General features: G+C 36.5%; 1 protein-coding gene across 1 annotated transcript; it reads right to left on the bottom strand.

The window, feature by feature from the left end:
• On the bottom strand, positions 6,170-9,819 carry LOC104751211 (auxin efflux carrier component 1-like). The gene is made up of 6 exons (XM_010473118.2): positions 8,451-9,819; positions 8,028-8,262; positions 7,746-7,831; positions 6,885-7,042; positions 6,701-6,777; positions 6,170-6,543 (listed from the first exon to the last, which is right to left on the bottom strand). Exons 1-6 carry the CDS (start codon positions 9,703-9,705, stop codon positions 6,477-6,479), a joined length of 1,878 nt encoding a protein of 625 aa, XP_010471420.1. The 5' UTR covers positions 9,706-9,819; the 3' UTR covers positions 6,170-6,476.

The raw sequence follows: 14,490 nt of genomic DNA, 5'->3' as shown, positions 1-14,490 counted from the left end.
AATGCACAAATAGAGTGGTTCTAATTAATAATGAGCCTACTACACTCGATTTTTAATCAATTTCGTACTCGTTTGATTTGTCTACTTGCCCTGGTAATATAGATGTGGAATACATAAGGTTGTATGCTATAAATTTTATTGGCAAAGGACTATGTATACTACTTAAAAATTCTACAAATGGGGTATGCATTTAAATATATAATTATGTAAACTTAATAATGGGACCTTGTTATTTGTGGCCCGATGATTTAGGGTTAAATAACTTAATAATAACCAATTATTTATTATTCCCAATTGGGGAGACTATACATACTTTGGTCCCCCACCTATCATTCCTATTTTTCTTCTTATTAACGAATAATATATGTATATTTGTCCTTGTATTGGGGCCATATATGAAGATTCTCATTTCACCAGGTGCACCAAGTAGATTAACAAAGAAAAGATTCGAAAGCAAATATAACATTTTAAAATATACAGTGGGTTATTATTACTCGAAAGAAAAGTCTTACGACTTCATGTCGTCAATATCTATATCTTGATGTTTATTTGTTATGTGTTTCAGGCTTTCAGCTGCCAAATAAGAGGTATTAAAAAAATTCTGTGTTTCAGGCTTTATAAAAATAAACTAATAGAGTCAAAGAGTATATAAGATTAGCTACTTTCTAAAAGCCACGAAGAAAAATATAAGCCCATTAACCTTTTTGACCCAATATTGGACTTCAGAATCGGCCCATTAGTCTTTTCCGCCAAAATTAAATTGAATAAAAGTTATGCGGTTTACCCGCCATTACAAATGGCCAAAACTAATCCGGCAAAAAACAGAAGTTATATAATTCCGGTTATAAGGAGTGAATGAAGAAGCTATCGTGACCGCTGCATCATAACCGGAATTAAAAAAAGGAGGAACACGTCTCGAACTCTTCTTGAACGCTTCCTGCAAGGCCTGTTAGGAGATCTTTGCAATCTGTTAAGGAAAAAAATCTCATGTTGGCCCAATCTTTAAGATGGAGGACCCAAGTGAGAAAGGCTTCAGCTTCTGTCGTCGTGATCTTTGCTCCCCAAAATCTCAGCATCATGCTGACTCAGCAACCTGGATTCTACAGCCTTCTCTTTATGGATTAATGTAATTGGATTAAAGAAATGTAAGTCTCTAGACCTCTAATATTTTACAAAGCAGGCTCAAATATGATCAGACAGTTAAAAGAATATGTTGTAGTTATAAATAACCCACGAAGTAACAGTGCAACACCAACGACATCAAATAAACTTGTCTAGTTACAAATGTAAATAGATATAGGAATATGTGTAGTGTATGTGTGTAGGCGTGCACGGTGCACCTGGGAACAGGTGATTGTTCATCGAATTTCTAGCCGCATTTGTCTTTATTTGTTGGATTGTGAAAAGATAATGTAATTACTTTAGTTTTTAGAGACATACTAGTACAAGATAACTCTATTATACTATAGTAAATCTCGGTGGGACTTTTAGTAAGTCGAAGCAAGTTTTCACGTGCAACAAACAAATGTTTTTAAACACGACAAAAGGAATGAGAGTCATTTAAGCATATGATAGTATAAGATAATTTAAACATATGATATACAAGTCGTGATATGTATACGTGTGAGTATATAACATATAGCCCCATAACACATAATTTATTTATATATATATATACATTTGTAAAGCCGGGGTCCTTAAGAACTCGAGGGGCCATAACAAAAAAAATAAAGCCCACTAATTAACAAGTATTATAGTATTTTTTTTAATGGTTGAATCCTTTATCTTTTCTTCTCCACTCCCATTACCAATTTTTTATAAATACTTCCATAAACGTTACTTCTCGTGGATGAAAATAAGAAAAAACGTTACCTTTTCTATTTTCATTATGTAAAAAGCTTTCGATTTTATAAATGTCATCAAACATAAAGAACCATTCCCCTCCTTTGAAACTGCCAAATCGATGTTGGAGCTTGAAGAATCTCGCCTAAAAAAATCCCAGAGGCTCGTGTCAACACATTCGGATCACCCTTCTTTCATTATTGCGCTCACAGCAACTTCAACAAAGACTCGTCAATCACACCAGCCAAACAATCGTCAACAATTCAACAATAACAACAGAGGAAATCGGAGAAACAACAATCGATCAAGAGGCGGTGGTCGCAACAACTATCAGACTCGACCCAATTATCCTAATTGGGCCTCTCCTCCGTTTTGGCAAGGCCCTTTTCCATCATGGCCCAACAACCCATATGGACAGTGGCCTCAACAACAGTTTAGGCCGTGGTTTCAGATGGCTCAGTCACCGTCGACTTCGCATCAGCAGGCACATCTGATGGAGATTCAACCTTCACCTCCGATGACGGAAACGCTAGCAGATCCATCTGCTTATCCTTGGGTTATGGATTCGGGGTCGACGGCTCATCTATCTTCCACACCAGGTAACCTTCACTCTAAGTTTAATCATCGCATCACTCAATCGGTCATAGTGGGTAATGGTTCCAAAATTCCAGTAATTTGTGTAGGATCTTCCTCCATAAAAAGCCTGTCCCGACCTTTTTCCTTCAAAAATGTACTTGTCACACCACAAATAGTCAAAAATTTGATATATGTTCGAAAATTTACAACAGATAACTGGTGCAGTGTTGATTTTGACCTCTTTGGTTTTTCTGTGAAGGACCTTCAAACACGGAAAATTCTTCTCCGTTGTGATAGCATGGTTGATCTCTATACACTCCCAGCATCATTCAATAATACTTTGACTCACTCCACTGCTCTTCTTGCTTCCACTCCTTCACTTTGGCATAAGCGGGTAGCTCACACCAATAATGCTAATCTTGATTCTGTTTTTTCAAATTCTTTGGGTATTTGTAATAAGACCAAGATATCTCATTCTTGTGAACCTTGTCATTTGGGCAAACAAATAAAATTACCGTTTTGTTCTTCAAATACTTTGGTTTCCAAAGCTTTTGAAATCATTCACTCTGATGTTTGGACCTCCCATGTTCCAAGCATCAGTGGAATCAATTATTATGTGTTATTCCTAGATGATTTCACATACTATCTGTGGGTCTATCCTCTTCACAGAAAGAGTGATGTTTACTCAAAATTCATTCACTTCAATTCAATGGTCAATACTCAATTCAATACTCCCATTCAAGCTTTTCAATGTGACAATGGTGGAGAGTATAACAACAAACAGTTCCATAATTTTTTTGATAAAAATGGGATCAAGGTCCGTTTCTCTTGTCCCCATACCTCTCAGCAAAATGGCAAATCTGAAAGAATGATAAGAACAATAAACAATGCCATACGAGCTCTTCTCTTTCAAGCTCGGCTATCACCCAACTATTGGGTTGAAGCCTTGAATGTGGTTGTTCATGTTTTAAACATTCTTCCATCGTCAGCTATTCATAATAGAATCCCTTTTGCAGTGCTGTTCAATAAAACACCATCCTATAATCACCTTAGAGTTTTCGGTTGTTTATGCTTTCCCAATATAAACCATTCAAACCTTTCGAAGCTTTCACCAAGATCAACTCCATGTTTGTTTCTGGGTTATCCAACACAACACAAAGGGTATCGGTGTTTAGATTTGAAAACCAACAAAATTATTATCTCCCGACATGTTAACTTTGTCGAGGATAAGTTTCCAGCGGCTGATCGTTCCTTTCATCAGTTATCAACATATACTTTTCTGGATGCTATCGATGAAACACCACCATCAGTTTTCAAACAAATTCTCGAAACACCAACACCATCTCCAGCCGAAACAGCTCCTCAAAATACAAACCCTACATTAACTATTACTTCTGTACCAAGTCACTCAGTGACTACTCGATCAAAATCTGGCATCACAAAACCGAAACAATTGTTGTCCCTTCTATCCACATCCAAATCTCCACTTCTTAAACGTCATAACCAAGCTTTACTGGATCCAAATTGGAATCCTGCTATGGGTAATGAGTATGGTGCAATGATCCAAACTAAGAGTTGGAATTTGGTGCCTAGACCTCCTAAGGTCAATATTGTTAAATCCATGTGGCTTTTCAGGCATGAATATGATGCAGATGGGGTCTTAACAAGACATAAAGCAAGGTTGGTCACAAATGGCAAGTCACAAGAGCATGGTGTGGACTTCACAGACACATTTAGTCCTGTTGTCAAACCAACAACAATAAGAGCTGTTCTTGATGTTGGTATTGCTTTAAATTGGCCGACGCATCAACTAGATGTAAAAAATGCTTTCCTACAAGGAGACTTGAAGGAGACAGTCTATATGCACCAACCCCCAGGATTTGTAAGCAAGGAGTTCCCTAATCATGTTTGCAAACTACAAAAGGCTATTTATGGTTTGAAACAGGCCCCAAGAGCCTGGAACTCTCGATTAACAAATTTTCTAGTCAAGCTGGGTTTTGTCATGAGCAAAGCGGACTACTCATTCCTCAAATGGCTTAAATTCTCGTTTATGTTGATGATATAATGATAACTGCATCAACTGTTACACTTATGCAGAAAATCATTGATCGCCTGAAAGCAAAGTTTCCAATATATGATTTGGGCAAGCTTCGTCATTTTCTGGGTATCAAGGTTGACTACAACATACAGAAGCCTTGCGGGAGCCCTCCAACATACAGAAGCCTTGCGGGAGCCCTCCAATACCTTACCTTCACCAGACCAGACATCGCTTATGTTGTTCATCAAGTATGCCTATATCTGCATGATCCAAGAATACCTCACATGAATGCACTCAAACACATCATCCGCTATCTACAAGGGTCAGTGAAACATGGTCTTCAGATTGTGCGAGGTAACATATCTTCACTAACAGCGTATACAAATGCGGACTGGGCTGGTTGTCCAGATACACGTAGGTCAACATCTGGTTATTGTGTTTTTCTCGGCTCAAATATTGTGTCTTGGTCGGCGAAAAGACAACAAACCGTATCAAGGTCAAGCTCAGAAGCTGAATATAAAGGAGTAGCCAATGTGGTCGCTGAACTAATGTGGTTACGCAATCTCATGCGAGAACTTCATCTCCCTCTTCAAAAGGCTTCTATTGTCTACTGTGATAACATAGGTTCGGTCTACTTAGCGACGAATCCGGTTCAACACCAACGCACAAAGCACATTGAACTGGATATTCATTTTGTTCGAGAAAAGATAGCAATTGGCAAAGTCAAGGTCATTCATGTCCCATGCTCCCTCCAATATGTCGACATCTTCGCCAAGGGTTTCCCAACATGTCTCTTCAATGAGTTTCAAACCAGTTTAACCATCCGATCACCGGATACTTCAACTGCGGGAGGGTGATAGAATATAGGGATATTCGGTTACACCTACTCAAATATTGTTGTACATATTCTATTTAATATCTCCTAGATGTTAGGCGTATCTCTGTAACCAGTATGGCTTTATAAAGCCTTGTAAATCAATGATCTCCTGAAGGGAGTTTTACCCATCTTTCAGTATACCGTTGATGACTTGATGTATAGAACTTCAATTAAATATCGAGGATTTCTATAGTTTATAAACAACTAATCATCAATATATAAGATCGTTGTATAAATATGAGAATTTATTTGTCTTCATCATATAAAAGCAAATTAAAAACCATGGAAAGCATCAGCACATCTAAGTGGTATGTAATGATTCTGAGAAGAATCAGAAAAGGAAAGGATACACAATTGACAACACTAACGAATCTTTTAAGATTCCACAAACGTAGTGAAGAGGAATCTTGACCAAGTCGAAAAACGTACGCATGCACCAAGTCCCTATCTCTTTTAAGTGCTTCATCTATCTTTCTACATTTAATCGAGTGTTCTGTTGAAACCGAACCAAAACTCTTGAGTACGTTGTTATAGTCACATGCGATTTCATAGTCTCTCACCAAAACTACATGGAAATTTCTATCATTCTAAAACTAATATTCATAGTTACGTTAGATTTGAAAAAAAAAAATCCAAATTAACCGGAGAGAAGTCCCTTTCGCCGCCATTTTTGTTTGAAATGTACTTTACTATGTTAGTTTCTGATCTATCATTAGATTTGCTAAGTTAAGTTAGTTCATTTGAATAATTCGTAAAAATGGCTAAATCTATTGTTGTGAGAATTACATTTACACACCTATTATCACTTTAGCATGCACACATAAATTACTTGAACATACGAATTTTTTTCCTTAACGGTTTAATTCACTAAAAGTAGCAACGCTTTTACAAATTCCTACAGCCTACCAAAAGAAACACGAATGTTCATTAAAATTAAGAAAAGGTGAAAACTTCCCAAACTCCTACTTTAGCCTTCTTCTTCTTCCTTTCTTCAAGAGCTTCTTTATCCAAATTACCTTCGAAGATTCACTAAAAGCTGCTTTTTTTGATTAAATGTGTGGGTATTCAACAAAAAGGGCATCTTTTGTTCTTTTCACATTTCATAATCGCCCAAAAGGTCCCTGTGTTTAAGGTAATATCTCATCATAGCCCCAAGAGAATGTAGTAGAGTAGAGTTATGGGCAACGCAATCAGCATGCCAAAGATGACACTGCAAAAAGAACATTACCATTCACGTTAACCAAAATAAACCCTATTCAAATTTACTCATCAATTAAAAACAAAGCAACCAGATTTTTTTTTTTTTTTTAGCAAACAACATTTATTATATAGTACGACAAAACTATATGATGGATTAATACACTTACGCAGTGCTAAGAATGTCAGGATGCACATTATACTCCTTGGCGAACACAAACGGTACTATTCCTTGTGGCAATGCTGCCTGTTTTTGTTATCAATGAAAAAATAAATTATATTAGGACAATTAATAGTACAGTAGACACAATACAAGTGTTTCATGCAAAAAAATAAAAAATAAAAAAAAAATACCTGGATGATGGCGACACGGAGGAGGACGCCACGGAGGCCAACGGCATAAGAAGCAACGAGCATGACGGCAGGTCCGACGAGAAATCTCATAGCCGCCGCAAAACCTGCTCTTCTGTTTCCACAAGCTATTATTCTTGGGTTTAACGCCATGAACAACCCTTTAACACACATTACAAAAAAAAGTTACATAGTTAAGTAAACAATTTAATACTATTGTTTTGCCTTTTGGTTTAACTTAAATATCCTACTCTTTCAAACAGGTTAGCTGCAAAAGAGTGACAAAAACAATCATCACAGCCACTAATCGACCACCATTAACATCATCATTATCATTTATCCTATATTGATTTTTCAATAAAGTTACTGATTAAACAAATTTTATATTCAGTTGATGGAACATAGCCATGCCTAGACCTGCATCTGAGAGTAAAAGAGAGTTTTTTCATTAATAAGGTAAAAGAGAGTTTTTTCATCGATAAGAGAGACATTAAATATTTTTAAAAAACGTTGTTACTTTTAGTAAAAAAATAAAATAAAAAAGGGTTCCTACTATTAAAGAGAGAGACATGTTATGATGATAAGCAGAGAACTGTGGAGCCAGTTTTGTTTGCTTTTTTGATACAAACATGTTTTTCTAGTTTTCGATAAATAAATAAAAACTTCAAAAGAAAAAGCCAGCAGAGAATCATGCATCCACATGATGATTTGGTTTCTTGTTTTTTAAATTTTTTTATAAAACACTCTAAAGAATGAAGGTCAGAATAAAGAGAACAATTGACTGTTTTATGGTATTAATTATGTAATAAATGAAAAGAGAAGTAAAATTTAAAAATTAAAAAAAAGAAAGAAAAAGGAACTGACCAAGACTGAACATAGCCATGCCTAGACCTGCATCTGAGAGTATGGAGATAGACTTTGCTATAAGAGCTGGCATTTCAATGTTCCACCTGCACAGACCACATCAATTTAATTCCCACAAATCTTTCTCAAATCTTTTCTTTCAAACAACAATCCATCTTATAATAAACTTTCAAACATAGAAGCATTCAAGACTGACCCTCTTCTTATCAAGAAACTCGTTAAAACATTATACTGTAGACTCAAAATAAAGTAAAAAACAAAAGAAAAGGAAACAGTACATACTTGAAGGAGACGAGGGACCAGGCGATGCCGAATAAACTGGAGTAAGAGTTGGGATTACGGATTAGTTTCCTCCAAACCATAATGAGAATGAGTCTTGTCATCACACTTGTTGGTGGCATCACTTTAGGCTGCGGCGTTTTGTTGCTTATGTTGTTTCCTCCGTCCGTTGCCAAAACTTTGCTATCATCATCTTTGTTACCGAAACTAAACTCTTCCCTCTCCACAAACTGGTTGTCTGTAACAAAGCCAACAACAACAACACATTTCAACAATTAAAGAAACCTCTACTTACCAAATCCCAAATCTTGATTAAGCCAATAAATATCATTACGAAAATCAATTGTAACCAAGAGGGTTGTTTTTGTAAAGAATAGAAATTAAACAACAAAAAACAAAACAAGAGAGTAAAGAGAGGGACCATACCGTTATTATTCCCCTGAGGTACAGAGATCTTAACGTCCTTTTGATGATCGTTCGTAGCGGCGGCGTAATCACCGTGGTGGTTTCCTCCACCGCCGAACACATCTGACACCGGCGATGCACTTGAGCTCCACACAAACATATGAAGATCTCTTCCATTCCCATCTTGCCTCTTTCCACCACCAACCGGAGCGTTACCTTTCGCCGCCGTAACACCACCACCACCAGTCTGAGGCGAGAACATTCCTGGATTCGGCGACGGATAATGCGCTCCTCCGCCACCAGCACCACCACCACTCCCTCCAGATTGATAATGAAACCTCCCAGCTCCCGCCGCAGTTCCAGCAGCCGTGGGTTTAGCAGCACCACCGTCTTCTTCATAGTTCGAAGGTCTCGGAGTAGGTCCTTTAGAACCAAACACAGCTTCTCCAGGACCAAAGTTAGAGTTCCGAGCACCACCACCAGAAGCCATCATCGAGTAAAAATCAGTATGGTTAAAGCTAGAGCCACGAGGAGTCGGGTTTCTTGAACTCTGAAGCGAATAAATCTCAGCGTTGGTTAGATTCGAAGGCCGAGGAGTCGCAGATAAGCCTTGAGACCTTCTCGAGTATATATCAGACCTCGAAGCGTTAGAACGACGAACAGTAACATGAAGCTTCCCATCTTCTTTAATCTCAGCTTCAGTCTCCAAAGGTTGTCTTCCATCTAAAGACATAATGTCTGAATCGACATGAATCGAGACAATAGATCCAGCTGTGTCCGGAAACTGCTCGGAGATCAAAAGCTTCGCTCCACGGTACTCAAAGAGAAAAAGCATAAGCGTGTACCAGATGATACACTGAAGCACAACGATTTGAACCATGAGCTGGCCAGAGAAGTCACCGTACATGCCTTTGAGTAGTGGTATCCCCATGACTAGAGTGTTGGGGAGAGTGGAGAGTGAGAAGAGTGTTATGGTCCAGTCTAAGGAGCCGTTGCGGCTGAGTTTGCACCAGAGGAAGAGGAGAGAGAGGACTATGACTTTTTGAAGTGAGTCTGCGGCGAGGAAACGGAGGTTCATGGCGTAAGGGTTGTTAGCGGCGATGAAGTGGAAAGAGAGGAGAGGAACGGCGAAGAGAGCTACGAAACGGTTTATGCCGGAGCACTGGTCTGGTGTGAATATTTTCCACCATTTGACTGAGCCGTAAGCGAGGATCATAGCTACGTATAACGGAACCATAGCCGTCATGACATGGTAAAAGTCCGTCGCCGTTATCATCTTTGTTTCGCCGGAGAAGAGAGTGTGCAAAGAGAGAAGAGAGAGAGAGAGAAGAGTGTTTTGTCTGTAGTTTGGGAGAGAAGTGTGTGAAGAGGGAAAAAAGAGTAAAGTGAGTGTTGTTGAGAAGTGACCACATTTTTATATTCTTTTGTTTTTTTTTTTCGTTGAGACAGTATATATTTATCTTTATTCTTTCAAAATGCTACTATATATTAGTAGTATATTTTTAAAATGAAACAAAGATTGTTTTAGTTATTTCCGTTCGATTAGTTTCGTGTGTAGGAGTAGAAAACATTAAATGTAAAATTTGAGAATAGCTCAAGTGAAAATAAATAAAAAGGAAACAGTATATATATATATATATATATTCTTTTTGTTTAGAAAATAACAATCCAACATAAATGAGTGATGTAATGTAAATTTGATTGTAAATTTGTAATAGGACAAAAGAAGGTAATAAAAACGAAATAAAAATGGTTGTTGGATGGCCTGATGTGGGTGCGTGGTGGAGCTTCGGGGATAGTGAAAGAGGAGGCGGCCTTGTGCGCTTTGCGTAGTCCAAAGCAGAGGCTCTCTGTTTTTGCTTCTCTTAGTATATTTTTTTTGTTCTTTTCTAAATAGTATATAAATTAATATAATTCCGTTGATCTAATAAATTCCTCTCTATTTTAATTATTAGAATTTAGTATACAGTATTAGTAAAAGTCCCGATTTAGTAATTAGAAAATAATAAATTTAAACATAATATTACAACAAGAAAAAGTAGCTATACAAAAAAAAACTTTGGTTTATTTTTAAAGTGATAGGCCCCGATTTGGTGTTTATATGAACTCATTAGACAATTGGTTTTAGAGCATGATCCTATATTTTTTTTCTAATATAGATCTTCTATATTAGGAGTGAATTTTCTTGGAATGATACTCTATTTTCATCTCTAAAATAGAGATTGCTATTTTTCTTCTATTTATAGAGGAACTCTATTTTTTCTTATAAAGGGTTCCTCTATAAGAGCATCTCCAATGATCATCTATTTTCACCTATAAACTCTATTATAGAGTAGTTTTACTCCAATAGATCTCTATTTTCACCTCTATAATAGAGATTGTTATTTTTTCCTCTACTTTTAGAGGAACTCTATTTTTTCCTCTATAAATAGAAGTGAACTATTTTATTTGCAAAGTAGTCCTCTTAATCTTTAACTTCTTTTATTTATGACCAAAATAAATATTTTTAAGAACTAATAATACAAATTTAATAAAATAAGTATTTTTAAAAACTAATAATATAAATTTAAGATTAAATATTTAGTCTAAAATATTGAGACTACCATTTGAAAAAGATAATTTCTATAAATTATAATATTTATTTTTCATTCAATCCATAGTAATTATTTTAATACAAAAAACTAATAACTTAATAATCCGGTAAATTACTTTGGGATCCACTAATATCGCTAAAATATTGTGAAATTTTTACCAATTTAATTTAAATAAAAATAATAATTTTATGAAAGTGTTACAAATTTAAAGTAAAATGGGTTAGTTTGCAATTTTTATAAATAAAAAGTGTTAATTGTAAAATAAAAATAAATCTATTTGGAATATTCTTTTTAGAGGAAAAAATAGAGAAAACCATTGGAGCAAAACTCTCTTCTATTATAGAGATCCTCTATTATAGATGAAAAAATAGGAGAAACCTTTGAAGATGGTCTAAATATAGAAACTTTATTATAGAAGTGAGAATAAAGGATCATTGCAATAAAAGACCATCAGAGATGGTCTTAAAAGATCAAAAGAATTGTCTCGAGAAGCGTTCAAAGTTTTTGGAAAATGGTCACAATTGAACAAAGTATATCCCAACTAGAGCCGTTTTAGTTATTAGGTCATCTTTATCGGTATATCATATGTTGTGTTCTTAGGCCTTACAAAAATCAAAATAATTGAATAGTAGACTTAAGATCAGGCTCATTGATCTTAATCTAGAATTGTTGTTGGGCCTGATCTTATGTGACGTGTCTCTCACGGATTGGAAAGAATTATTTTCCAACCGAGACTTTATTTCATTTTTCATTTTGTTCAGTGTCGAAAGCTAGGGTTTTCTTCTTCTCTTCCAAACGGCGAAACGGCGAGAGATTTGTGTTCGCACCATCGTCTCCGATTCCGGTGTGTTTTCCGGCCATTAAAACACCAAATTCGAGCGGTAATTTCGCCTCTGTCTCCTCTGTCTCGCAAGTCCAGCGATCTCCTCGTCTCCTTTGTCTCCTCTGTCTTGCCAAGTTTAGAGATCTCCTCTGTCTCGCCAAGCTCAAGATCTCCTCGTCTTCTCTGTCTCCTCTTGCTCGCAAATCTCATCTCCGGCGATATAGACAAGGTAATCTTCGGCGATATAAACCTAATCACATCTCTGAATTAGGTTTCGATTTAGTATCATGTTATAGGGTTTTGATTTTGTGTGTTATAAACCTAATCTCATTCCGTGTGTTGTATTGAAAATCAATCTTAATCGATTTGTATGAGTGATTTCTAATCGATTTTGCCCTCTATTTGAAATCAACTTTACACCAATAAACATTCATCAATTTTGGTTTGTTTATGAGGCTTGTAGGTGAGGTTAACCAGGGCAAATTAAATTGGACCACCATCAACAACATTCCTTACTCGAAAGTAAAAGGTAAGTCAAACTCACTATATGTAATGCAATGTTCGACCATTTTGGTTTATAGATTTGAGTGGTATTTGAGTGATTGGTTTGTCTATTGTATAATATGTTTGAATGGTTTGTGTTTGAAGAGTGGTGTCTGAGTTTAATGGTTTGAATCGCTACTATAGTCTAATGGTTTTTGTTTGAGTGGTGTTTGAGTGATTGTTTTAAAGATTGGTTTGAATCGCTACTATATTCTAATGGTTTGAATCACTTAAAGATTGGTTTGAATTGCTACTATAGTCTAAATGGTTTGTGTTTGAGTGGTGTTTGAGTGATTAGGGTTTAGTTGTGATAGTGTAGACTATAATTGTAAACTGAGTTCAATGCTTTAACGAAACCAAACTTTTTGGTTTACATATTTAAAACACTAAATGACCTTTATTTACTTCTGATTTGACTGAAGTAGGTAATGGTTATTTAGAATTAAAATTCTCTAACAACACCAAACTTTGAATTGAATGATCTTCTTAACTTCTCTATATTAACCAATCTTATTTCCTTCTTCTTACCAATCTCTAAGAACTTTCCAATAATCTCTCTTCCTCACCTTCTTCCGTTTTAAATCTGCTTGCTATGGAATCAAATAATACTCCTAATAGTCAGTCTCAATCCTACTTTAGTCTTCTTAACTTCCCATACGACAGCTTTGCTCTCAATGTAAACATTGGTTCCTCTCAAATCCCTTCTTTTAGTTCACAAACTAGTTCACAGCCGAGTCAACCTCCTAGTCAACCAGAAGAGATAGCAGAACAGCGTAGGGAGAGAAAGATATGGTCCACACAAGATGACTTAGTCCTAATAAGCGGCTGGTTAAACACATCGAAGGATGCAATAGTTGGGAATGACCAATCGTTTGGGTCCTTTTGAAAGCGCATTGGTGACTATTATGCCACAAGTGATCATGTACTTGGTGGTGGTGAACCAAGGCTCCCTGACCATTGTAGACAAAGATGGCAAAAAAATCAGCTGGGAAGTGAATAGGTTCTATGGAGCTTCTGCAGAGGCAAAGGGTGAGAAAGCGAGTGGCATGAATGATTTGGATATTCTGCAGAATGCTCACCAACTCTACACTAAGCTGTACAAGAGGAAGTTTGGCTTGGAGTATGCTTGGAATGTGCTTCGCTATGAACAGAAATGGATTAATTTGGAGCCTATGAACCCCACTCCAAAGACAACCAGCTCTAACAAAAGAAAAGTCGATGATGCTGCACCATCTTCAGGGTCTGTTGTGGGTGAGCACGAGAGCAGGCCTGCTGGCATAAAGGCAATGAAAAAATCAAGGAACAAAGGTAAAGAGAAGGCTGCACCATCGGCAGAGTTTAGTCACATGTGGGAGATCAAAAAGAAGGATTTAGAGGGCATGAAAGAACTTCAAAAGATGTTCATTCTTGACACTCTCATTGCCAAGAAAGAAACGCTAGATGAATATGAAAAATCTCTAAAGAAGAAGCTAATGGCTGAACTGTTTTAGCTTAGATGTTTGTTTTAACTCTAGTTTATGTTTGTTTTAACCCTAGTTTATGTTGTTTGTTTTAAGTATGTTTGTCTTATATTTGTTTTAAGTATGTTTGTCTTTTGTTTTAACTCTAGTTTATGTTCATAATGAATCGGCTTATGTTTATGTTTCACATGTGTTTTTAATGAATCGGCTTATGTTTAATAAATCCATGTGTTTTCGGTTTCACATGTGTTTCATATTTATCCATTGGGACTCTAAAATGTTATACTTATTTATGTGTTTTCAGGTTGAACAAGTCATGGACTCTTTATACGACTATGGTATAAACAGCCCATTAGACTGTAGTAGCGATTCAGAAGAGGAGGCTGAGACCTGTTACTATCCTCCGCAACCATCAACTGCGATTGGATTCACAAGTCTGTCGAACCGTGACCTGCTTATGAGACACAACTGAACCAGCTCAAGGACCAAGTGATCCAGCTCAAGGACCAATTGATCCAGCTCAAGGACCAAGTGATCCAGCTCAAGGACCAACTGAACCAGCTTAAAGACTAAGTCACATGTATTTGTTTTCTTTGCTTGGACAGAGTCACAAGAATTTTTTGAGTTTGTCCGATTGTTCA

Source organism: Camelina sativa, chromosome 16 (genome assembly GCF_000633955.1).
Source record: "Camelina sativa cultivar DH55 chromosome 16, Cs, whole genome shotgun sequence".
NCBI classification, from domain to species: Eukaryota; Viridiplantae; Streptophyta; class Magnoliopsida; order Brassicales; family Brassicaceae; genus Camelina; species Camelina sativa.
This window is presented reverse-complemented; position numbering and strand designations above follow the sequence as displayed.

What these genes read in the sequence shown, in the direction of transcription:
- LOC104751211 (XM_010473118.2), bottom strand. Translation starts at nt 9,705, where the DNA reads ATGATAACGGCGACGGACTTTTACCATGTCATGACGGCTATGGTTCCG. An exon ending in ACCTCAGGGGAATAATAACG is followed by an intron (nt 8,263 to 8,450) that starts GTATGGTCCCTC and finishes GCTTTGTTACAG; the next exon opens with ACAACCAGTTTGTGGAGAGG. An exon ending in CCTGACATTCTTAGCACTGC is followed by an intron (nt 6,544 to 6,700) that starts GTAAGTGTATTA and finishes TTCTTTTTGCAG; the next exon opens with TGTCATCTTTGGCATGCTGA.